Source organism: Rhamphochromis sp. 'chilingali' (genome assembly GCF_963969265.1).
Source record: "Rhamphochromis sp. 'chilingali' genome assembly, chromosome: 9".
In the NCBI taxonomy this organism is placed as follows: domain Eukaryota; kingdom Metazoa; phylum Chordata; class Actinopteri; order Cichliformes; family Cichlidae; genus Rhamphochromis; species Rhamphochromis sp. 'chilingali'.
In genome coordinates this window covers 891,567-918,049 of record NC_137936.1, presented here as the reverse complement: position 1 = coordinate 918,049, position 26,483 = coordinate 891,567, and the positions used below count along the sequence as shown (strand labels likewise).

General features: G+C 46.1%; 2 protein-coding genes across 5 annotated transcripts; both read left to right on the top strand.

Moving 5' to 3' along the window:
* The first annotated feature begins 289 nt into the window (after positions 1-289).
* Positions 290-16,190, top strand: zc3h11a (zinc finger CCCH-type containing 11A). 3 transcript variants are annotated; one of them, XM_080890563.1, is made up of 17 exons: positions 290-714; positions 1,568-1,640; positions 3,923-4,047; positions 4,135-4,254; positions 4,632-4,755; positions 7,572-7,736; positions 7,820-7,885; positions 7,989-8,162; positions 8,299-8,358; positions 8,446-8,544; positions 8,632-8,694; positions 8,784-9,296; positions 10,037-10,092; positions 10,175-10,670; positions 12,715-12,875; positions 13,007-13,191; positions 15,093-16,190. In XM_080890563.1, the coding sequence occupies exons 3-17, from the start codon at positions 3,994-3,996 to the stop codon at positions 15,310-15,312; spliced, it is 2,556 nt and encodes an 851-aa protein (XP_080746689.1). In that variant the 5' UTR covers positions 290-714; positions 1,568-1,640; positions 3,923-3,993; the 3' UTR covers positions 15,313-16,190. The 3 variants fall into 3 exon arrangements, with proteins under 3 accessions (XP_080746689.1, XP_080746688.1, XP_080746690.1); XM_080890564.1 differs by having other exon boundaries at positions 306-397; XM_080890562.1 differs by having other exon boundaries at positions 290-1,640.
* A 742-nt stretch (positions 16,191-16,932) lies between these two features.
* On the top strand, positions 16,933-19,764 carry LOC308402503 (uncharacterized protein). Of its 2 annotated transcripts, none has more exons than XM_080891407.1 (2): positions 16,933-17,225; positions 18,889-19,764. In XM_080891407.1, exons 1-2 carry the CDS (start codon positions 17,039-17,041, stop codon positions 19,662-19,664), a joined length of 963 nt encoding a protein of 320 aa, XP_080747533.1. In that variant the 5' UTR covers positions 16,933-17,038; the 3' UTR covers positions 19,665-19,764. The 2 variants fall into 2 exon arrangements, with proteins under 2 accessions (XP_080747533.1, XP_080747532.1); XM_080891406.1 differs by having other exon boundaries at positions 16,933-17,255.
* Positions 19,765-26,483: the final 6,719 nt, after the last annotated feature.

Here is a 26,483-nt window from a genome sequence, read left to right as displayed (position 1 = left end):
GACTCATTCAAACTCGATTCAGTAAAAATAACCGAATTTACCATCACTAGCACGGACCCTACTGTCCGGTTTTTACTTTTAAATAAATAAAATAAAAAGCACATGTTTGAAATCAGAAAGCGATGTCTCATTTTTCTTTCAGTGTGATTATTAGTTAGCGTTTCTGATGTTGGAGGGAGCTTACGGTAATGCGAATTCTGCACAATGAAATGTAATTTTCGAATGTCCGATCTTTCCTTGCGACTTGAACACAGCACGCAGCCCCCCTCCTCGTATTTGTATTCCACCGTCGCCATTTTGCTTGAGTCAGAGAGCAGTTCTGGTTTTCTTCGAGCGGGTTCGGGTTTTTCTTGCTATATTCTACAAGTTTTCAAATATCTTTTTAAATTTTAAACTGGTAATTGAACACTACATACACTGTTTACATCATATGTATGCAGTTACATTGAAACGTTACAACACGGACGTGAATACCACGGTAATAAACGGCCGTGTGAACGCTTAGCTAACGATAAGGTCGCTAACCGTCCAAGGTTTCGGTAGGCCTCTGTTATGTACACGAGCTAAAAAGTGCTCATCTATTAATCATAATAATTTAAGAGTTCACATTTTTAAACTAGACACTAGTTAGCCAGGTTAGCTATAAAGGCAAGGCATTTTCCGACTGGGAGTCACGTAGTTCATTAGCTTTGAGACACTTTTTGTAATTCAACAGTAAGTATGTGAATGTTTTCTTGGCTGTCTTGGTCTTTAAATTGATCTTTTCCTCGAGTTTGAGATTCGTTATTGTTATCTGAGTGTTTCGGTTTAATTGCTGTTTGTGTCCTAATTAAGATGACGATGATAATTAAGGCCGGTTATCACTGGCAGGCTGAGGCTTGCGTGTGTAGTGTGAAGCCTCCCAAAAACGACACTTGTAGATTTTCCTGCATGAGACACTTGAAGTGTAAAAGTATGTGCGTGTGTCCGAGAACACTTGTTTCATGTTGCTGTGTGGAGTGTTTGTCCTGTTTGTCTTTCAATAACCACCTTTCAGTTCCCCGGGGAGTGTTTCTGATGTATTTGTAGGTTTAAACCCGTCCTCTTGGCCCTCTTTGGGGATCCCTGGATCCGGATAATTTGCCCCCAGTTGATTGGCAGAAGAATTTTTTTTTCTCCAGCATTTGGTAACCAAGACATGAAAGTCCTGCACGGTTTTCCTCCCAACCTCCAGCATTCAAATGTCACAAAATGTGTAAATGCCAACAAGCCCAAGAAGAAGCTGAGGATTTTCCCGCCAACCACGCCACCTTCCTCAACTTTTTTCCCACATCGCTTAGAGTTTCTTCTATTTTTTCTTGTTCATGCTGTTTATGTCCCCCTACTTATTTATTTCAGTAGCCACCAAATAGTATCAATGATGGTTTACAAGCAATGCCCAAAGGACTTGATTGCATCAGCATCAGTATTGTTTAGCGGTTTGGCAGAGATCAGGATGTCTCAGAAATGGGAAGTCGTAGGAAGACTAATGTCTTTGGGAGACCCACCCCACTTTTCCTCTTATCTCATGGATCAAGTGTTCCTTCAGGATTTCCTTACTACTGTGGAGACTCCGTACCAGCTGTGCACTCAGGAGGCAGACCACTTCTCTACTACCTCAGGTAAATGAGCAGCAGTGCATCTCCCACGAGTACAGGTCAGCTTTACAGATTACTCTCACTGCACTATTGTTGCCTTTTCTACAAATTCGTCAAGTTGTTTAAGTTTTCTTGTTGTTTGACTTGGAATCTAGTTGGTGATGTACATATTCAGAACTTTTACAAACTGGTCAAATATCTTTGACCCTAAGTATCTTTATTTGGGTTTTTAGTGCTGCTAAACTTGGTGGTGGTCCTCGGTGACCTTAGCAGTGCTTAATTTAATTCATTTTTTTTGTACAAAGCGCCTTCTATTGTAAAGTAAAGAATACAATCATATGAGTGCTTTGGCAGAAGTGGGAAGGACAAACGTCCTTTAAACAGGAAGAAACCTCCAGCAGAACCAGGCTGAGGGAGGGGCTGACAACGACCCTCTGTGGAGGTGCTGGGTGCACGTCGGGGGTTGGTGCTTTATAAATGAAATGAACTGAATTAAAAATTGAGTGAAGAAGAAACAGTCATCGTGTCATGGGGAGCACCCAGCAGCACAACTAGGGGAGGATCCAGGGTCACCTGGTCCAGCCCGAACTATTTTGAATTCTGGATTTAACAGGAAGCCAAAACAGGAGAAATCTGCTCTCTCTTTCTAGTCCCTGTCAGGAGTCTTGCTGCAGCATTTTGGATCAGCTGAAGGCTTTTCAGGGAGTTTTTAGGACTTCCTGATAATAATGAATTACAGTCGTCCAGCCTGGAAGTAATAAATGCATGAACTAGTTTTTCAGCGTCACTCTGAGACAGGATATTTCTAACTTTAGAGATGTTGCACAAATGGAAGAAAGCAGTCTTACATATGTGTTGAATACATACACGGGGACATATTGTGGTTATTGTCGTGCACCAGGAGGATCCCAGGACCCACTGCAGCAGCGTAGGGCACCAGTGGTGGACCTGGAGGTCATGGCAAACCACAAGCCTCAGGCCACCCTCCTCAGTCCGTTTCTGATTGTTTGATCAGAGACCTTCACATCAGCGGCCTGCTGGAGGTCATTTTGTAGCTCTGGCTGTACTCAGACTACTGCTGCAGCTGTCGATTGTTTTAGTAATCGATTATTCAATCGAGTATTCGGATACAATTACAGTGCTGGCTGCGGTGAAGAAATGCCAGCATATCAGTATTCTGAGGTTCGCCCTGCGCTTTGATGCAACGTTTTTGAGCTGCTGAGAACAGGACGGTATGATGGTGTAGAATTAATTGAATAGTAATTGATTGTCCAGCCTAACGACCCTCAGGTCAGAGAGTTTCACTACTATTGATGCAGGACCAGCGCTGCTGTTTGGTCCTCACGGTGTGTGCGCTTCCACATTAAACTATGCCATTGTCATCACTGCTGCTGTTGTGTATCAGTGTGTGGAGCCTTTTCATCCACAGCTGCTCCTGAAACGCTCACACATTGGCTCATACACAGCTCTGTGCTAAACAAAGTATCCAAGTAATGTCTGTTTTTGTTTTGTTTGTTTACAAAAACCAAAGCATTTGTAGACATTTGGGCGACGCAGCATCCCTGTGTGGTTCCTGGTACACACTGACACTGAGTGTTTAAATATTCCCTTGTAGGGCTGTGCGATATGACCAAAGTCTCATATCCCGATATCAGACATCCATCGTCCGGTAACGATATAAATCACAAACATGTAACATTTTCTGTAAAGTCTGTGAATCTCGGGCAGCTCGACCTGCGTGAAGTGTTTCCAGCTGTGCGTCGTGTAGCTGAGTCGAGTGTTTTAACGATGCATGAAACAACACATGTTTAGACACAAGTTGTAACGGCGCCGTTTTCTTTCAAAGTTTGAGTCTGAGGTTTATTTTTAGCACCTGGCGTCTTTTTTACTTCTCATCCGTAAACTCTCTGCATCTTTTATGTGATTCAGTTTATTTTGAAAAGTCTCAACAGGATCTTGAGCTTTATTGTGAAAGGTTTATGTGGAACATAAACAAGCGGACACACGTTGCTGTTACTGTCGTTGTTGCTAACAACAACACATAAAAACAGGCGCTTGTCGTCCGTAGTGTGGTTGTATTAAATCTAAGACAGAGAGACCTTTAATAAAGCCGCTACAGTGACCATCAGAACATGAAAACAGCTGGAAACAGTTTATTTTGCAACAGCACCAAACAAACGATAGCGTAAATGAAACGATAGATGTCGTTCTATCAAACAGCCCTATTCCCTTGAAAAGCATCCAGAGTGTACCAGAGGTGCTGGCTTGGTTTGAGATGTGATGTCTGGTTTGCTCTGTGTTGTCAGGGAGGTTCCTGTCGGCCCATAAGAGATCCAGCTGCTGGGTTTAGAGGTCGTTCCTGTACTACAGCTTTACTATGACCAGCCATGGAGACGACTGCTACTTCTTTTACTATTCTACCTGCAGCAAAGTAAACAAGCCTGCTACATGCACACATTGGGCTAGAAAGTGTTGGTGACCAGAAAGAAGAGTCCAAGCTTACTGTTTGTCTGTGCAGGGAGACAGTTGTCCGTTCAGACACTGCGAGGCAGCTATGGGCAACGAGACCACCTGCAGCCTCTGGCAGGAAGGACGCTGCTTTCGTGCTGTCTGCAAGTTTCGCCACATGAAAATAACGGTAAGCAAAATGTAAATGGAGGAAAGCTGAAGTCCTCTCCTTCAGGCTTTGCCCAGTCAAGGCTGTGTGTGTCTTGAATGGCCATTAATGAAGAGTAAAAAAGCCTCCCTGTAAACCAGGATCTCCACTCCTGACTCCTTCTGTCAGATTTGAAGTGCTGTTCAGAAACACGAGGCTGGTTAAAACGGTGGCACGTTCCCTCTCATTCAGATCTTAGCTACATAGTCCAGAGTGGTGTCATTAGGAGGAGCCATTCATGACAAGAGGGAGGCTCTGAGCCTCCTCTGAGAGTGAGGAGCGTTTCTCCTCATGCATGTTGTTTCACGACAGATGGACACCACAGAATGTTTACATGTTAATGTTCTTCATCAAAACAGAAAAATCGAAAGGAGATCTCGTGTTACTGGGAGAAGCAGCCGGCAGGCTGCCAGAAGCCACACTGTGCCTTCTACCATGAAAAGCCTCGCTACATAGAAGGCGTCTTTGTCCAGCCTGATAAAAGTGAGTTCAAACACACACATTTTACATCCACTACAGCAAGATGCTGGCCCAAAGTATTTATCACCATATACATTTGAAAATGTGCCATAACAATATAACTGACACGAGACAAAATGCTTTACAACTCCACAACTTTGTTAGTGCAAAAACCCATCAATGTATTTCCACTTAAACAAGCAGCTGTTTTTTTTTTTAAGTAAAAATATAAACATGTAACAGTGCAAACTCCTCGCTGACAGTTTAACCAAAAAGCATTTCCAGTGGAAACTGGCCGACACATCCTCAGCATAACCATGTATAACATCCACAAACTTAAAGAGAGGTCATACACACACAACACGGTAACATTATGTTGAAGCACAGCACGTATCACTCCGCGAGGCTCCGCCTACGATAGCCATAACGCTCCGACAATCCATCAAGCGGTGCGGCTTCGTAGCTCAGCAAAGTCGTACTGAAACATTTGACAGATTTTCGAGCGCCGTGCACATAAAATCGTTTCGAGGTCAGTAAACACAACCAGAGTTCATACATGAGGCACACGGGGTTATAAGGGGCTCTGTCGACTTTCAGAAAAATCAAAGGATGATTTTAAGTGCGCCGTATTTTCCAAACAACACGGTAATAACGACGGCCCGCTAGCATGCGCTACCAAAAATAGTGCTTTGTTGTGTATCTGACAGACGAAAGCTAAACCAGTTCCACACCACTGAAGTTTAGGGCCGCCACAAACGATTATTGTGATAGCCGACTAATCAGATCATCATCCTTTGGACGTACAGGTACAGCTTATTGCACCAGCAGCATCTGCTCTCATATAACTATCATTAGCTTACAGCTTTAAGTGTTTAAGGTGCTAACTAAAAATAAAGACAAGATGACAGTTTAACTTTTAATGAAATCTGCAGATTGTTTCAGTGAAGTTTAATAAACTCCTTGCTATCTAAAATATAACAGGACACTGGAGTATATTCTGGAGCATCTCACACTTCTGATGATCAGCTGTCTGCTTGACGTTTATTCAGTGTAAAAACTTTAATCTCAGCCAAACTGATTTACTCAGGAACAAATAAAATACTGAAAAACAATAACAAACAACAACATTGTTAAGTTATCTAAGTGACTTATATATCATGTTTAACCTGAGTAGTGAAAGACGGCGGGGGGTTTGAAAACGATCTGCCGGGAGTCCGGTGTTCTCACGGCTCTAGTTAGCCTTGCCCCCGGCTAGCTATCGAGCTAGTGGGTAACAGACGTCTCCGAAAACGTCGGAGCGCTTTTGAAAATATGTGGTGTCCTGATAAACTGAGCAGATATTTGAGGTTTACACAGCTACATTCTCACCTGAAAATATGTTAAACGTTTATTTTGTGACCCAGAAAGAATAATAAGAGTAATATTAAAACTAACTAGCTGCCGCCATTGTTGACAGCTGAGCAGGGCCGCAGCTGTGTCCCAAACGTCGGCTGCATCCTCCTGAGGCCGCATTTGAAGGCCGATTACGTCACAGCCAGACGACGAGGCTGTCCCAATTCGTCGACTCCTCTGAATGCAGCCGACAAATGCGTCCTTCATTTCCCCGAATTTGAAGGATGGGTCGGGTGTGTCCTTCGTGGCCCACCATATCCCAGAATTCATAGCGTGGCCCAGCCAAATTTCAGCTGCCAACAATGGCGGCCGCTACTAAGTTTTAAAATTACTCTTACTAATCTTTCTGGGTCACAAAATAAACTTTTAACATATTTTCAGGCGAGAAAGTAGCTGTGTAAACCTCAAATATCTGCTCGGTTTATCAAGATATCGCATATTTGCAAAACTGCTTCGACGTTTTCAGAGACGTCTGTTACCCACCAGCTCGATAGCGAGCAGGGGGTTCAATGGTCACACAGCCGGCGAGAACAGCGGACTCCCGGCTTCGTCGTTTTCAGACCCCGCTCTTTCACTACTCAGGTTAAACATGATATAAGTCACTCGGAGAACTTAAAAATGTAATTGTTTGCCTTTTTTCTCTGTTTTATTTGTTCCTGAGTCAATCGTTTGGCTGAGATCAAAGTTATTAGATTATTAGATAAAATAAAACTTTATTAATCCCCCGGGTGGGTTCCTCCTTGGTTTTCACACAGCTGACTAAACGTCAAACAGAAAACTGATTAAACAGTGTGTGAGACAGTCGAGAGTTTACTCCAGTGTCCGGTTAGATTTTAGACAGCAAGGAGCAGACGGCGAGTTTATTAAACTCCTCCGAGACAGCGGCGACGCTAATCTGAAGGCTGGACCGTCACATTTCACAGCCTCACACTTCCAGCCTTCTCGGTCTTTGAAGGACCCGGCCCACGTAGACCGCAAAGGCCGGGTCCTCAGGAGGATGCAGCCGACGTTTTGGGACACAGCTCACGCTATGAATTCTGGGACACAGCTTCTTCTTCTTCGGGGTTTAACGGCAGCTGGCATCCTTGTACATGCAGTGCTGCCATCTTCTGTTTCAGTCCGTTATTACACTCTTAAATCCTGCTACTGATTCCTGCGTCGTTTGTGATCTTACAAAGCTTCAAACGACGCGTCGACTATTAAATCAGTCGTGATGATTTTGATAGTCGACTACTCGTAGCAGCCCTACTGAAGTTGCAGCGTTTTTACAAACCAGTTCTGGTTCATCCGTTTCACTCAACGATCCGCTTTCGCCCTTCTCATTCTCTGTCGCCGCCATGCTTTTACTGCCATGTGCGTATGAAAACAAAGGCTCTGCACATGCGTGTTCTCGTAGCGTGTATGATATGGCCCAGCCCTACTAATGACCATGGCTGTTACCGTCCCAGACGCAAGGAAGGAGGAGGAACAGCACCACGAGGAACAGACTGTCCCGGCAGCCACAGTGAACCCTCAGCTCAGAAGTGTCAAGACTGATACGCAGGAGCCGGTGCCGAGCCCCACCCATCCACCAGTCGTGATTAATCCAGCAGACGATGATGAGGATGAGGACGGTGAGCTGAACCTGACTTTAGAAAACATGTATTTCTGCAATGAAGTTAATGTTTTTTTGATTCTCATCACGGATGTCTTTCAGACCAGTTCTCAGAAGAGGGAGAGGAGGGAAAGGGTGGCCCTTCGCCTAGAAAGCTGCCCAAATCAGGTGCAGCAGCAGAGAGACACAAGCTCACACCTGACATCGTATCTGGGTTTGTGAGTTAAGCATCTTAGCCTCCCACATCTCCTAAAACCTTTTGTCTTCACAGACGATTCCCTGAACTTTGGAGTGAGCACGTTGGAGGAGATCCGGCTAAGGAAAGCCCTTAAGGCCAGCATGAAGAGGGCCGGCTACCCCCTCCAGACTACCGAAACATCCACCAGTGTGGAGAAAGAAAACATCCAGACGTTATTTCGACCAGATGTATTTGACTCACGAGATGGTAAAAAGTGTAACAGCTGTGTTTTCCCAGTCTTCTGTGTAACGTTGGTGGCGCTCCTGTTTGCTGCTGCTGAGGCAGATCTACTTTAAACTTGAACTGTTCTGTGTTTTAACTCTCATCTCTCTGGTGTTTGTAGAGCCTGGGGGAGCCAGAGTTAGTGTGACTAAAAGACTTGGGAGAAAGATTAACAGCACTGGTAAACTTGCTCTCTTGCTGCAGTTGTCAGATACTATTGTGAGTAATAATGTAGAGATTAAAAGCTCATTGCTTGTCCTTGACATAGATCTAAGAAGTGCAGAAGATGTCCCCCTGAAAAGGAGTCTGGCTAAGCGTTTGGGTAGGGTGGTAGATGTGGACCAACCATTTCTGCCCCCTCACAAAGGTCAGTGCTGTAAGAGCTGCAGCTGTGGCCTCTGACTCGTTATGCTGCCATTCACACTGAAGCCTCGCCTGTCTTCTGTTTCTTCAGCTCTCAAACCTGTAAAGGAAAGACTTGGATTGCTTTGTGATCCCGTTGCAGCCAGTCAACCAGGTAAGCAGGCTGATATGAGCTACACTCACATCGATTGTGGAATAATATAAATCACAGCCATGTGCTAGAACGTGTTGTCATGGTTGCAGCTGAGAGCAGTGCGGTGTCACAGAAGGTTCCTGAGCTTATCCACATAAAGACTCTGGAGCAGATCAAACAGGAGAAGGCGGTCAGGTCCCAGCGCGACAACCAGAAAAGCACCAGAGCCACAGAAGCCACCGAGAGCAAAGCCAGCAGTGGAACAAAGCGAGCCATCGCCATGAACGACGCCTCCCTCTGCAATGTCAAAACATTTTCTGAGATTCTTCACGACAAGAAGAAAAGACAAGAGGAGGAGCTGGAACAGAAGCCCCGCCCTGAGGTCAATCACACAGCAGAGCGAGATCAGGGCAAGAGCCAGGAGGAGGCCCACACAGCTGGGCCTGAGGTCGCAAACGCGGGCCGGATTAGAGTAAAGACCCTGGAAGAAATCCGCATGGAGAAGGCAGCAAGGAGTCAGCTCGAGCAGGCAGTGGACGCTGAAAACAGGAAGAGGTCTAACGCTGAGGAGAGCGGTGCCAAGAAGCCCCGCCTGCTGCGCATTAAGAAGCTGGCCCCCCAAAGTAAGGCTGCTTTTTTGCATATTACATCTGTGCTATTACAGGAAGTGCATGCACATCTGTTACACTGTCTTTCTGATGGCCTTTGGTTTTGACTGGTCGGCAACACTTGGGGGGACATTTATATGAACTGTTGGTAAGACTGTGTAACACAGGCCGTGACAAAGGCCATAATTCCCCTGGGTGGGTGAATACATGTTCCATTGTTCATTCCTTCTATTGTGCGCGACTCCTTTGCTGTAAAATGGCTGGAAATGAGGCGAGATTAAGCCGCTCCATAACGGCGTTTTTATGCTTACGCGTGCCCCTGACGCATAGCGCCACATGCTGCAAACGAAGTATCATTTTCTCACACAACACACACGACCGAGCCATCACATCGTGTGCCCAAGCAAACCACACGTTCTCTAAAAGCCGATAGATCTCACAGAGTCCAAAGGGTCTGCAGGTTTCGTCACATCCCCACCAAAGTTCACTGAACCAGCCACAGAAGACCACACACGTGTCCACAACTGATAAACATAACATCATAAATCAGACCTACCTTTGCTGTCGCGCCCATCTGAGACTGCAGCTGGTTTCTTCTTCACAATGCCTGTTTTCAGTTACAGACGTCTGATTGGACGAGGCTCATAGATTGTTTACACAGAGATTGTAGACCATATAGGAAAGTGTTGCTGGATTGTTTTGTTTTCTCCTAACATGGTTTTGAAACACTAACATGAACCTTATGTTGAACTTAGCTAGCAGCATCGCCGCAGAGAAGAAGCCACACAGAAGTGCATCTCCTGAACCCCAGGTACTGTCTGCTTTCTGTTTTTCTTCAGTGTTGGTTTCTTTGTCATCGGGCTGTTGGCAGTGCTAATTTTCTCTCTTTGTAGACCAGTAACAATATCAAGGTGAAGACCTTTGAGGAGATCATGCGGGAGAAACGCCTTCGAAAGCAGGAAATGTTGGAACAAGGCAAAGTGGGAGAACCTGAAACGGAGCCTTCTCACAATCAGAATGCCAGCAGTACCGTCAAAAGGAAGGCTCCTTCATCACCGCGCTCCTCCTCCTCGCCTTCCTCCAAAACTCCATGTGCCGGTTCCACCGAAAGAGTTCCTGCTCACAAGCTGATTACTCTCAGGTCAACGGCTGCACCGCCTGGAAACGGTGTGGCCGCTCCTGAAACAACAGCTGCTGTTGTTACTGTGCAGAGCTCTTCACCACAGCAGGCTGGGACAAAGTCCAGCTCCAGGGTCGCTCCAGACAAGAAGACGCAGGTGTCCTCTGCACTGTCACCACTGGAGCAGCCTCGTGTGACAGGAGCCTCTACTGCCGAGGAAGCGATGGACACGAATCGGGAGTCCCCAGAGCACACTGCAGATACCAAAGGTACTGTATCACTCGTGCTGTCACTCATCTTTCTAAGCCAAGTGCACTCAAAGCACTTGATCTATGCACAGGTGCTTCCTCTCACACATTCACACTCCGGTGGATGCATCAGAGAGCACCATGGGGTGAGCACCATGGGGTGAGCACCATGGGGTGAGCACCATGGGGTGAGCACCATGGGGTGAGCACCATGGGGTGAGCATCTTGCCCAAGGATACTTGGCTTGCAGCCTGGAGCAGGGATCGTTTTAATGGAGAGGGGCAGAATATCAACCAGGAATCCAGAAAAGAAAACGCATTACATAAAAGCTATACATTGGTATGGTGTAGTTAAACTGTACCATAATGGATTAACTCACACCCACAAAGTCCCCCTGAGTACTCCAGGAGAGTAGAGAAGCGCTGTGTAAGAATCAGTCCGTAACGTGTACACCATGCAGAGCAGGCTCGTGGTCACACCAACAGCAAGTCCTCTGTCATCAGTTTGACTCGCGGTGTTTGAAGGAGCAGCTCCGTTCTGTGGAGGTCTGCCAGGGAGCAGTGTGACTCCACTGCATGGAGTGGGCCGTGCATGGTAACATCTTGGACAGCAGCCTGCTTCCCTCTGCCAGAACACCTACGATCAGCCAGTGTTTGGTCCTTTATCTGTGGGAGGAACTGAAACTTCGAGTGGCCGAGCAAGAAAAACCCCTCCTGAGAATTTCTTAAACGCGGTGACCACCTAAAAGAAATGTCTTAGAGTTGTACCTGCCAACAAGGATTAAACACAAATTAGAAGCTGTTCATTTCTTTGTAAGTGAGCAAACATGCAAATTTAGCAGGGGGTCAAAAAGTCCTGTCCCTGCACTGTAAGCTGACCTTAAACGGACCCAACCAGGAGGTGCATGCTTAGTTTGAGCCAAACAGTTTCCCAGTGCTTGTAGTTTGTAGCGACACACTGGGGTTCGCTCTGATAGTTCTTGGAGTGTGAAAAGAAACAAAAGCATGTGACGTCTAACCAGAGTGACCAAACTATGGTGTGAGGTAGGGCTGGGCGATATATCGAGTTTTTTAAAAATATCGATATATTTTCATACGAGATATAAGATGTGACAATATCGTTTATATCGATATAGTCTATGTTATGTTATAATTATACTTGTGGAGCCGCAGGTTTGCCTCTCTTTCGTCCACTTTTGTCTCTACGCAAGGTTACTCAGCCTCGCCTCTCCTTCACTGAACACAACTCCCCCTCCCCCATAGCTTCACCTGCAGGCAATGACAAGATGAAAGCGGAAAATCTCCGTTAGCGAGTTACCGTGCGTGGGGCTGGACGGCGTCAACGTGTTAGCGAGCTAACCGCGCTAACGAGCTAACCGCGCTAACGACATGCAGCCCGGAGGAGCTGCACGGCCTAAAATCCTTTCATTTTCTCAAAAATCGACAGTGCGCCTTATGTATGAATTCTGGTTGTGCTTGCTGACCACAAACCGATTTTATGTGGTACACAGCGCTCAGCAATCTGTCAAAAAATGTTTTAATATGACTTTGCTAAGCTACGGAGCTGCACCGCTTGATGTCGGAGGATTACGGCTACCGGGGAGGAGCCTCGTGGAGTGATACGTACTGTGTGTGTATAAGGACCATAAATGGCACCTGTTCAGAGACGTGGTGCAGCTCTGAAATCTGTCTTTGCTCAGCGTCTATTAGTTTACATTTTGACTGCACAATTGTGAGCTTTTTGTTATGCACAAAAACAACATTGTTTTCTTTTATTTATGGACCATGATTATTTAATAAATGCTGATAATTTATTTTTGAGTAATTTCTTCATGTACATCTACGCTGTATGTAAATAAAAGTGCCCGTGTGACATCTGGGACACAGTGTGACTAAGAACTCTCTTTTTGTTCTCAACTTATGGCTTTAAAAAAAATATCGAGATATATATCTTATATCGCCATCCAGCTAAAAAATATCGAGATATGAATTTTGGGTCATATCGCCCAGCCCTAGTGTGAGGCAGGAAAGTCTCTGCAGACTAAAGCATTACTTTGTACTTACAGAGAGACCGAAACTGAATGTGAAACCGTCTGTGATGAAGCCTGCAGTGCTGGTTAAGCCTGGCCAGAGGAGGCGGGGAGCACAACAGTCTGCTGTAGTTGCTGTTAAACCTCTAAACAGCCCCTCTGCACCGAAAGAGGAGCCACGAACCAGTGACAGACATGTAAGGGTGCATGTGTCCAGTGTGATGCACTTCATGTTTAATTTCTATTGTGATAATCCTGTACAGACGAATGCAGATGAAGGAGGAGGGACTAATTACTCGTGTGCTGTGAATTTGTTTTGCCTCGTCAGACTCTCCCATCCACCGGCGTGGATGCTGCATGGAGTCACTTCACCCAGCTGGAGTCTGCCTCCAGCTCTAGCCCAACAGGAGAGGAGCTTCAGACCGTCCCTGTCTTCACACAGAGTCTAGGCCCAGAGAGCAGTCTGCCCATCAGTGGTGCGACCACCAGAGAGTCCTGCACGGTGCCCCAAAGGTAAACGAGAGTCCAGACAGAAAAACAGATCAGCGTTAGTGTGCTGCTGCCCCCAGCTCAGTGCTCATTGGTTCCATTCAGTCTGGCTTTGGGGAAAGAACAATAAAAGTAGCAAGTGACAGCAGAAAATAAGTATTTATGTTCGGTATGCACTTCATTACAAACACAGTCATTACTGTGGTAGAGACCGAACACAGTGCTGGAAACATTCCTCAGAGATGTTGGTCCACACTGATGTGGTGCTTTGCATTGTTGACTGCACATCAAATGTGCTATGTTGGATTGGGATCTAGTAACTATGGACGCCGTTTGACTACAGTACACTTACTATCAGGTTTGGGAAACCAGTCTGAGCTTGTTTGAGCTTTATGGTTGCTGCTGGGACCACCGTCACCTTCACCCTCCACACCTGCTCCAGCTCTTCTCTGAGCCCTTGGTACTTCTCCAGCTTCTCATGTTGCTGTCATTCGCTGCATCCATCCCTACGGCCGTCTTCCTCTGTTTGTCTACCACCACCATGTCCGTCTGTATCTGGAAGTCCCACAGGATCTTAGCTCGGTCATTCTCCGCCCTTGGGGGCGTCTCCCATGTTGACCTCAGGACTTCCAGCTAGGGCTGTTCGATGTAACGATATATATCTGATGACGATATAAAAACATCGTTTCATTTACGCTATCATTTGTTTGGTGCTGTTGCAAAATAAACTGTTTCCAGCTGTTTTCATGTTCTGATGGTCACTGTAGCGGCTTTATTAAAGGTCTCTCTGTCTTAGATTTAATACAACCACACTACGGACGACAAGCGCCTGTTTTTATGTGTTGTTGTTAGCAACAACGACAGTAAAACCATCGTGTCTCCGCTTGTTTATGTTCCACATAAACCTTTCACAATAAAGCTCAAGATCCTGTTGAGACTTTTCAAAATAAACTGAATCACATAAAAGATGCAGAGAGTTTACGGATGAGAAGTAAAAAAGACGCCAGGTGCTAAAAATAAACCTCAGACTCAAACTTTGAAAGAAAACGGCGCCGTTACAACTTGTGTCTAAACATGTGTCGTTTCATGCATCGTTAAAACACTCGACTCAGCTACACGACGCACAGCTGGAAACACTTCACGCAGGTCGAGCTGCCCGAGATTCACAGACTTTACAGAAAATGTTACATGTTTGTGATTTATATCGTTACCGGACGATGGATGTCTGATATCAGGATATGAGACTTTGGTCATATCGCACAGCCCTACTTCCAGCCCACACTCGGCACAGATGTCCCTGTACACTATGCCGGCCACTTGGTTATGGCGTTCCATGTATGCCCTGCCTGCTAGCGTCTTGCACCCTGCTGTTATGTGCTGGATTGTCTCAGGGGCATCTTTCCACAGCCTGGGGTCTTGCCTGGTGTGGTAGACCTCAGCCTCCATGGATCTGTGCTCAGAGCTTGTTCCTGTGCTGCCTTTCAGCCACTTCCTCTGTCTGCCGGTGGTACATAGCGTGCAGAGTCCTGTCCTTCCATCACTGTTCTTCTCCTCGCTCCTCTTCTTTCTTGGGTTTCTGCTCAGTGAGGTATTCACTAAGCGTGCGGTGTGGTAGCGGTCTCCTGATGTACTCATGGATGTTTGTCTCATCCTGGGTAAAAATGATCCTATTTTTCAGATTGGCTGCTCTCGTACTCAGTGCACCTTCAGTTGTAGTAGGAGCTTGGTACCTAATCTTGGGTTTTTGTCCAGTTGCTGCAAGCTCCATGGCAACCCCGTGAGCCACGGGTGTCACCTGTTGTTTTTGTAGTGGTTCCCTGAGATTTATTTGTGTCTCTGCTTTTGGTGAAGAGGTTCCTCTCTGAGAGCATGTCAGTTTTTCTCTGTTTGCGTGAAATGAAGTAACAAGGCTTTCTGTCGTTCAGCCCAGTACAGAAGACACCCTCTCAGCCCAGATCAAGGAGGCTCAGCACTGCAGCATCCCGGGCTGCCTCCACCTCGAGCGCCGCTGCCTCCACCTCTGCCATGGATGACTTCGAGGAGCTGATCAATGAGTTTACTGACGACCACCTTGATGATGATGTGGACCCCAGTATCGGAGAGGACGACCTGCTGCAAGAGCTTTCTGAAATGATTGACAGCTGAGAGGACGCAATCAGCAGTCGGCCCTGTGTCTCTCTGGGCGGTGGGACTTAGCTCCATGGTAGATGTTGGGCTATTTAGATGTATTTCGTTCTTAAAATAACTTTTTAACCTATGAGACCATATGTTGCTCTTTACATTTTCATCATCTTCTCTCAAAGACAGTCTTCTATAATTTGCTCTTCAGGTGAATATTTGATGATGGAGGAATTACTCTGCAGGGCCTCAGTCCTCTTCATCATGTGTGTTTATGATCCCACTCCAACAAAAGCTGTTGTGTTAGAGATGTGCTTACCACGATCCCAGGTTTGTGTGGATGCTGTTCATTTAGAGAGAAGTTGTATCTGTATACTGTGTATGCAACAGAACTATGTGTTTGTTGTTCTGTGAGTGGACGAGCCTGTTCACACATCGTGACAGTGATGGAATAGATCCGTTTGATTTCAGCGAGGACTGTCACAGAACCTACGATGATCACCGTTTAAAGTAATTTATTGGAAAGGCGTGTGTGCAGTCATTCACATGTGATCGAGTCTATCCCGTGACTGTACTCACTCTATATGTTTTATTAATGTGTGTTTCTTTCATCACTTACGTTTAGTAATGGACGTCCTTTTAACCTAGAGCAGGTGGTGTCAGTGTGTAAGAACTCTTTGTTATTTATGAACAGCTCAGGGACTGTTTCACATGTTTCTATGTTCTTTATACAATGAAAAAAAGGGGGAGGGGCTTTGATTTTAGCAGTACTGCCTAGAGATGATTTTTTTTGTTTGGTCTGTTAGTAGATCAGCTTACTTTGTCTCTGTCCTGACCCTCACACAGGCTGACTATTCAGAGTGACTTGTACATTTATTGTGTAAATAAAAATTATTTTAAATTAATTTGAATTCTTGTTTATTATTTACTTTTCATTTACACACACACACACACGTATGTATATGTATACATACGTACATACGAGTCTGACTTTGACACTTAAAAAAGGCGTCAAAGTCAGACTCTGGTTGATCATTGGCCAGCTTCAGAAGGCAGACCAGAAATTTTAATAAAGATTTTACAAACAACCTACAGAATAAATATGATGGCATTGATAAATTCATATGGATACCAGCATGTTATGGTGTTATTGGCAATGAAGTGGCAGAATTGTAAAGCAGGCTGTTAAGAGAGATCAAGAGGTTTTAAATATCAGTGCTAGCAAAGCTAAAATGAAGAGCATTGTAAAAGAGAAAATGATAGCAAAAGTGGTGGAAGGAGGAGAGGACAGGGAGATGGTTTTATTCTATTCAAAGAGAAACAGGGAGGACCAGGAGAGAGGAGACAATCATATCTCAATTCAGATTTGTAGAAAAAAAGATTAAGCTAGATAGAAAGGATTTATTGCAAAGGAACTCCAGATGTGAAAGTTTTATGGCTTTATTTCAGTTCCTAAGACTAATTTGTATGCAGAGACATGACGATATAGTAGTATTTTTTTGATCATTCATTTTTGATTATTTGGTATGAGCGAATTCTGGTCCACCCTCCAAGCCAGTTGGTGGCGGTAGTGCACCGCATTGTTGTTTGCCAACCGCCAAAAACACGTCGAAGAAGAAGAAGGCGAAGCGGAAGTGACGCCACCAGGCAGCAGGTGGCGTCACACAGCTCGCAGAAGCCGGTGTATCTTAGCTTCCGTCGGAGAGGATGTAAACAGAAGGACACCGAGCCTTGAGAGAAAGCGGTTGAAAACATGACCAAGCTGGAGCTCCTCAACGTGTTTCTGAACGACAGGCTCACGGCGGCGGCCGAAGACATTTTTCGCGCCGTAAAAGACACGGTGGTGGAGTACCAGAGTGAAATCCTGCGCTCCAAGGAGGAGAACGAGCGACTCAAACGGCTCCTGAATGTGGCCGTCCAGCGGCTACTGCTGCAGTCAGGTGAAGAGCATCGGCTCACGGCGCTCACTGGTAAAAACCAGCGCAAGTGTCCCAGCGGTAGCTCCCACATAGAGCTATGTGGGAGCTACCGCTGCTACCCACAGGTGTGCTAGCACAGACACACGAAGTCAGTTTGCTCTTTGGGGTTTGGAAACAACACTGTTGGTAGTTTAACCTGTAAAAATCAGCTAAACCCAGGCTGATGACTACAAACATGACGTCAGAGAGTTTCCTGAGGAGCCAGACACGTGATCGCTAACCGTCGCTGTTTTCGCTAGTCAGTACCAGACGTACTAGTCGTTTAACCTGGTTGTTAAGATTTTAACTGATGCCCAGTGCCGGTGTCGTAGGGAGGGTAGGTATCCCCGACAGAACTGGTTTCCCCTGCGTCGGGAGCGCGCACTGGGTAGGGAGAGCGGGTCCAGTTGACTCCGCCTCCTTTCTAACCACCTTGACGTGGAAACAGTGACGTTTGACTTTAGTGAAAGATGAGTGTCGGTACAGTAGCGACCAGTGTGTGGACGGGATTATTTCAACAAACCGAGGACGTTGTGTGTAACGACACCATAGTCACGTCTGTGTGAACTCAACTCACGTCAATTAATAATACTGCGTTCACAATTTTTACTCTGGTTGTTGCAGATCGCAAAAGGTTTGTGTGCTGGAAACCAAAACACCCACGTTCAGTTTGTCCCTGTGAAACACGTTTCTGTAGATAGACCTCCAGACACCAGGGAGACACACTCTAACTGCACAATCTGTGTGTGTCCAGTCAACATGTGTAGGGTGTATCTGTTAGACACCCTTACACTGACCCTTACACTGACCCTTACACTGACCCCAACTGTATATCAGTCGAAAGAAATTTCTGTTTATAGCAGCATCCATCACCTCAGAGTGTAAGAGTGTGTGTCTTTGCACTACGCTATATTATTCATCAGCATTAATCCCAGTACTGTGCTTTGCTGTGATAAATGACTTGAGGCTGTGAAACACTCAGGGTCACACATCCATTAGTTTATTAGAGCCAGCTCGGCTTGGATAGCTTCCCCCCTTTAAAACAAGACAGTGTTTATATTTACTTATTAAAGTTCAATAAGGGCAGATCACTTGGAAGAACTGAACATGATTCACTGAGATAGAGAAATGAATGATTAGACTCTGATCACGATCATGGCAGATAGGATGTAGGACAGGATGCAGTGGTAGTGAAGATGAAGAATGAGGCTGACGAGGAGGGTTGTCTGAATGGCAGAGAGCACAGATTTAAAGCATGCAAAGCGGAGGCTGATTGGCTCAAAGAATGCGGGCGAGAAGATGATTGGACTAGAGCAAGAGTATCGAGCGTGGGTAGTGATGCAAAGAACAGGAGAAGCAGAGCGAAGCAGGTAGATGAGTGTTTCCAGGTGCTCCTCAGTGATGCCGAAGGTGACACATTTGGTGTGATGATCTGAAACGTGACGCGTGTTTAAAGAAAATGAGGAAGGAGGCAAATACAGCATTAAAGTGCTTTTACTTACAGTCAGTGTTCAACGTGTTTCCAGCTTCAGCCATCTTCACATGTGCAGATTTGTGCGTCCACTACAGCACCACTGTGAATCGTAGTGTTCACTGACCGTGCATAAATCCACCCAGCATGACTGTGATGTCTGTCACCTTTCAGAACCCCACTCTCAGGCCCAGGAAGACGGTCAGCTCTGTGCGTCTGAGTGTGGAAGGAGTGCAGGGCTGCTGTCACACGTCAAAGATGAACAAAGAAACGCTCAAAGTCACTGCTCGCACCAGGTAAGCAACTCTGAGGAAGGAAACTGCAGGAGCGTTGAGCCGCTGAGGTTAAATGCTCCACCTGCCCAAACCGCCTCGCTGCCTCCGCTTACATCCCCAGAGGTGAAGACGGAGACGGACGGGGAGGACAGCAGGAAGCAGCAGTGCTGTAACAGCCTGCCAGCGGCCGCTAACGCAGCTCAGAGTGATTCTCGTGCCACCGCTGCAAAGACACACAGGACTGTGAGAAATGAGCAGCAGGTGAAGGGGCTGCTGCGCTCAAACGGAAAGCAAAGTGCTCACATACTGCAGATTAAAAATGTAAAGTCTCTGAAGGCGTCGTCATCGCGGCCCCATCATCCGAGCCAGAGCATCCAGAGGTGGCACAGCTGCAATGAGTGCGGGAAGGGCTTCAACTTTGCCTGCCAGCTGGAGGTCCACATGCGCTGGCACACCAAAGAGAAGCCATACAGCTGTGCGGTGTGCCGGAAGAGCTTCACCACCGTGAGCATGTTGAAGAGGCACCACCGCATCCACACCGGAGAGAAGCCTTTCCGCTGCCACGTCTGCGGGAAATGCTTCAACCAGTCAGCTCATCTTAACACCCACTTCAGGCTTCACACCAGAGAGAGGGCCGGCTGGAGCCGAGCGCCACACTGCAAGTTGTCCCAGTAGGAACCCGCTTCATGTGTAAACACCAAGAACTGTTTCTTCTAGTGGTGTACAGTGGTGGTGTGTGCTTGTGTCTTGTTGTGCAATAAACATGACAACTGCAGATGCGGTGACGTGTGCTGGTGTTAATGAGTGTAGTTGTAGCTACGCAGACAGGCGAGGCTGGACATTAAAGATGGGAGAGTAAACCATGTCTCCTTTGTCTTCTCTTTCAATGCTGCACTTTTGTATCTTTGTATTATTGTGAGAATTAGCCGTGCTGTTTCTAAGGCCACAGACCGTTCCTGAACATGGTTCATAATGCTTTGTTTCCTTCTCTGCACTGTCTGTGGAAGGCTCAGTGTGGCAATCTGAGAACATGACATCCTACTCAGTCCACGAGGGCCGGTGTCCCTGCAGGCTTTGTGTCCTCCAACCAACACAGCTGATTTAAATGGCTACAGTAGCTCCTCAACGGCTGTGTCCCAATTCAGGGTCTGCACGCTTGAAGTACGCGCACTACGTACGGTGCGTACTAGGAAGTACGAGAAGTGCGGAAGTGAGAGGCTTGTGAAATGGGACGGTCTAGCCTCCGTCGCGCTGTTCAGGTTGCCTAGCAGCCTTAATACTAACCGTGAGAAATGTTATATTCAGCTTTGTTTGGCAGAAATGAAGGAGAAAAATGTTTTGTTGTTCATTCATTTTTATCATGACATCACTTTGATTAGTTGAGTATGGTGCAGTGGACACATGTGTGACTGCTGTGATTAAAGCATCTTTCTTTCAGCTTAACGAGTGAACCGTCAGCTCGTTCAAACACACGTTAAAGTGCGTTTGGCTCGACACCACCGAACAGAGGCAGCAATATAACATAGCTCACATTAACAGTGCAGTGAATCCTGCTTGTGCCGTGATGTTCAGGACTGCAAACCGAGCAGCATCACTGACTTTCAGCTTGTTGTGTTTGTGGATATATGACTGACTTTAATTATCCATAAATCATCAGAGTCTCTGTCAGATTAAGGTCGACTATTGAACGGCGTATATTTAAAAGGCTTTGAAACCAAGTTAGTACAAACGTCACTAATGTCACATGACTTTGCTGACATGTGACCAACAGTAATGTTTAATGTTCTTCATTATTAAACATTCGCACATAAATAAGTGACGTTGTTAAATTATAATATTATTTTATGCCATGTTATGCCCCTAACTAAAGATTGTGAATTATTATGTAGTCTTAGTTTGCATTATGCTCGTGAATTAGAAGAAGCTGATAACTATTGCATTAATTAAACTGATTTGCATTACATTAGACTGCTGATTTATTGTGGATGAATGATATTGTTTTATGATGTTATAAGAAATACTGTTCGCAGAAAGTCATCGCCTTATTTGTCTGATTAGAAGAGAACATGCTGGAGTTTTCTGCCCCATCTCAGCAGGAGCAGATAAACTGGGAGCCAAGGTCGTAGCTTAGGCGCCGTGTGAGAGAAAGCATGTGAATGTTTAGGCTTTTATGATAAGGTGGAGGCACCAGAGAGAGTTTGATCAATGCTCCACCATTTGGAGATCTGATGCTGTCTGCGTACGGTGTCCATCTCCCACGCGTGTGACTATTAAAATCATGGTTTGACTCAACCCGGCCGGACCAGTGTTGTTACCGGTATTGTGGTTTTTCCTCTTGTCTCCATCCCCAATTTTTGAACTCGTAACAACGTCATATTCAGTACTTCTTTCTGACAGTTCACTCTTCGGCCGCTCCCTTCTGCCGTATTTTGCCGCAAAATTATCCACACCCACCGCCGCACTATGAATTGTGGGATATATGGGACCACGAAGCGTGCACCGGACCACGCTTGATATTTGGGGAAACCGAGGCGTATTTGAAGTACACTTCAAATTGGGACAGCCGTCGTCGCGTGGCAGTGACGTAACCGCACTTAAAATGCGTGCTTCAAGCGTGCGGTCTCTGAATTGGGACACAGCCAACATGTCCTGCAGTTCCCCAGAGGCCTGGTAACGAACTAATCATGTGATTCAGGTGTGTTGACCCAAGGTGAGATCTAAAACCTGCAGGACACCGGCCCTCGTGGACTGAGAGTGCCCACCCCTGTCCTACTGGAACACGCACACCTCACCACCAGTCCAATCATTACTTTCAACACTGTCATTAAAATGACACCCAGTTTAAATTCTTTGTTTCTCCAGTTTGGAAACGTCTCTGATTTCATTTGAAGTTGTAAATATTAAATACAGCCTGTGGATCGTCAGGATCCAGGGCCTGGGCTGGCTCTCTGATTAAATACTCCTAAGCTCAGATCTCATGAGCATGGCCCACCATGGGATGTTCAGTTCAGATGGAGGTGAAGTGGGAGTGGTGCCTCTCCCAGCTCTAAGTGCTCAGAATCGTCCACCCTGCTGATCTCTGACAGAAACCGAGCGGAGCAGCCTGGGAGGCTGGCCTCCATCAGACAGGTTTGTTACAGCAGCTCCCTTCATGACCTGTGACATGAAAGCGTATGAAGGCTGGTGTGCGTAGTGGAGCCCCGCCCTCTGATGTAACTGAAGCTGGCTTCAACAAATCCGTTTTAAAAACACGTTCATCTTCTGTCAGTGCAGAACGAGACGTCAGCAGGCTGGGTGGCTGTGGCCAATATTTTTACATTGGTTCATGTTGACAGGAGCAATAAGAGTCACTTTTGTTAGGTTTTGTATTGTTGATTGTCATTTATGCTTAGAAACATTTACTCATATGTGCTTAGAGGTGTATAATCATTTGTAGATTGAAAGAATGTCTCATCCTAGGAGGTCTGTAACAGCTCTGTGTAGCATGAAGAGGAGAGTGCGTTCACTCCTCTACAGAGTGTTCTGGCATAGATCACACCTCCTAGGAGAGGTCGTATCTTCTCTTGCTGATATATGGTTTAGCAAACACACGTATATCTGTTTAAGTATAAGAGCCTTTTGTTCAGATGGACCGCTAGACTCCTGGCACCAGCTTTGGGGAGTCTTCACAGGGTCACATCTGGACACCACACACACACACACACACACACACACACAGACACACACACAGACACAGACACACACACAGTCACACACACACAGACACACACACACACACACACACACACACACACACACGGTACTCTTTGTGTGTATGTAGACGTCATATGTTAATGACCCTATGCATATTCACGTAACCTCAATAAAAGAGCAGTGTTACGGGGGAACGGACGAGAGCAACTGGGGTCAAGCGAAGGAACGGCGTCTGTCCGGTCTCTCCCGTGCACGAGAAACATGAAGAACTTTGCCTACTCGTGTCTTGCTTGCTGTGTAATTATATTGTCCTCAACGTTCCAGCGAATAGGTTCAAGCTACAAACCTATCAACTTTTGTTCTGCCACAATGAGTTTATGATGAGCCGAGGACGTACTGTCCACTCTCGCTCTCTTTAGCTGTAATGCTCAGCTCTGTAAGCACTTTATGAATGAGAACAGTGTGGAGGAGAGCCTGTCCACCAGACTGACAAGCTGTCACAAACTGGTTTCTCTGGTCTGTCAGCTGATGTGTGGCTCATTGTCCTTACTGTCCAGTTTTATTAGCTTTTTGTTTTCTTTTGTTACCTGTAGTTTCAAAAACCTGACATTTCTGCAGTGCAGAGTGAAGAACAGAGGCTTCAAAGTCCAAAGTTTGAGCTTGTTTGTGGTTCAGAATCATAAACGGCTTCAAGCTCACTCAGACACTGAGCCATGGCTCTGTGCCACATGCACACATGTCTGCATCTCTGCCATTCAGACACACTTTATATGCACTTCATGTGATGTCACTGTCAATACTGAACTGCACATCGAGTCTTTTTAAAGGAGGCAGTTTGTGTTGCTGTGATGGACAAGTTTGAAAGTGTTTGTCCTCCACAGTGGAAAATGACTTTACCCAGCTCCCCGTCTCTCTGTGGACCTGGACCACTACACTCCCCGTCTTCAGAACGTCTGCCCCCCTTTCTTCTTTCACATAATGGTATGATCCCAATCTGTCTTTGCATGTGATTGGCTGCCTGGTGTGCCCATCGAAACAAAGTCCCGCCCCTGCCTGCATGGATGCTCAGCAGGGGTGAAGGTTCAGCTCACACATACTCACACATGCCCCACTGTGTAAGCTGTCCATGGACCAGCTGCCCCCCAGATCTGACTGAAAACCAGCAGTGACGGAGCTTTGTCAGCTCTCAGGTCGCTTTGTATTTATGTAGCACCAAATCACCACAGTCACCTCACTGCATCTTATACTGTAAGGCAGGGCTGCCCAATCCCAGTCCTCGAGAGCTACTATCCTGCAGCTTTTAGATGCATCCCTACTCCAACACAGCTGAATCAAATGGTTTGATTACCTCTTCAGCATGCCATCATGTTTGGCAAAGGCCTGATAACAAGCCATTCATTTGATTCGGGTGTGTGGGAACAAGGATGCATCTAAAAGCTGCAGGACGGTAGCTCTCGGGGACCGGGATTGGGCACCCCTGGTTTAAGGTAATGACCCTACAATAAGATGAGCAAGCACTTTGGCGACAGTGGGAAGGAAAAACTCCCTTTTAACAGGAAGAAACCTCCAGCAGAACCAGGCTCAGGGAGGGGCGGGCCATCTGCTGTGATTGGTTGGGGTGAGAGAAGGAAGACAGGATAAAGACATGCTGTGGAAGAGAGACAGAGGTTAATAACAGATATGATTCAATGCAGAGAGGTCTGTTAATACATAGTGAGTGAAGAAGAAACACCCAGTGCATCATGGGAATCCCCGGCAGCCTACGTCTATTGCAGCATAACTAAGGGAGGATTCAGGGTCACCTGGTCCAGCCCTAACTATATGCTTTAGCAAAAAGGAAAGTTTGAAGCCTAATCTTGAAAGTAGAGATAGTGTCTGTCTCCTGAATCCAAACTGGAAGCTGGTTCCACAGAAGAGGGGCCTGAAAACTGAAGGCTCTGCCTCCCATTCTACTTTTAAATACTCTAGGAACAACAAGTAGGCCTGCAGAGCGAGAGCGAAGTGCTCTAATAGGGTGATATGGTACTACAAGGTCATTAAGATAAGATGGGGCCTGATTATTTAAGACCTTGTATGTGAGCAGCAGGATTTTGCTGACTGCAGCCAGAAGGTGGCAGTAATGTGAAGGATGTATGCAAACACAAACACTGCTGTAATAAATGTCGAAACTACTACATTGCAGTATTAAATACTATTAAATATGTGCAATGGGATGTAAAAATATAAACAAGTAAACTGATCACAGCAGAATATGAACTATTGTGTAAAATAAACTGTAAAAAGAGTGAGTCTTTATATTGTTTTAGTGTCCACTGAGGGCTTCAGATTCTGTGTATGACTGTACACAGGACAGTGACGCTGACTTTGAGTCCAGGGTGAGGAGATGCTCTGCATGTATTACAGAACCAGTGGTGCCTGACTGGCTCCACCACGTCTCCATGAGAGCTGGAACTGGTTTATAACTGTGCCCTTGTTTGCAGGTGACGGGTCACGAGTATAGCACAGTATGGTGTTTCCTATAAATCGAGGCACCTTATGTTCCCATCACTCTGAATTTCTTCTAAGAACGTTCCTCATCGTTAGCGTCACACTGTGTGTCAGACTTCACTGGTATATTTCCCTCTTTGTTTGCTGTTGGTATCGGTCCTGGTTTTGGTTGAACACCCAGAATGCACTGCAGTTCTATGCAGAGCCCATAAAACTGTGTATCCACTTACTTTTTTAGCGTCTACAAATACAACACAACGTGTCAGACTTCCTAAAGAGTTGCAGTGCTGAACCGTGAGTCATGTGTAGAGGCTGAAATAAATGAATGTGATGTACGGGGGCTCTGTGGAGGTCAGCTGGTTCAGTGTCATTGGTTTGGTCCTTGTAACAGCTCCCTGACAGCACCATCACGTATTGCATGGATATTAAGATGCTGCGTTTTATGGGCTGGTATTCCTGCAGCTGCGAGGATCAGTGTCCACCTCAAGGTTCAGTGCTTCTCACTTTCTCTGGCACTGAATAAAATGCTCACTGACTCACGAGTTTAGTTCCACAATGATTGACATACAAAAACAAATATTTCCAGGCACTTAGTGGTCTACACCTGTGCTCTCATGTGAGCAATGCTGCCCAGATTACCTGTGTTAATGTTGTCTTAACATGGACTCACTGTTGCGGCACTAAAGCCACGCCCTCACACCTATTCTCAGTTTCAGTGTGAGTCACTCAGTTATGGATGCTGTCACTAGTTAGCTAACATAGACCACAGTGTGTTAGCCACCCGGGCTGCTGCCGCACTGACAGAAGATGAAGGTGTTCAGCTTCACAGTTACATCAGAGAGCCTCACACATCTGCGTCCAGCCCACTAAAGAGCTGCTGATTCTTACAGGTCTACTGTATCCCATTTGACCTTTGACCTCTCCTTCAAGCTCAGCAGATTGATTTGAAGGCCAAAATGACAGCACTGCCATACAGCGTTACTTCAAGCCGTGCTGCTTGCTGCTGCGGTGTGTAGAGATGTATGGGGGTTGTATCTGACGTTTCTTATCATTCTGTATGTCCATTATAGCAAAAGCTTCTAAAATGTAAATGTTTTCCTTTGACTTCCCTACAAACTGTCAAAGTAGAATAAAGCCAGCACATGCACGCGCCTAGTTTTTGCTTGAACCCTGTCACAAAAATCAAACCTCTCTCATCTTTTGCACTTTGAATTCTCCCTCTTTTCTTTGTCCTCCAGCTCCACCACCTGCCCATCAGCTCCATGTGCACACATCTGCACACCCGGATGCTCGCTAGCAGACCCGAGAGAGCGC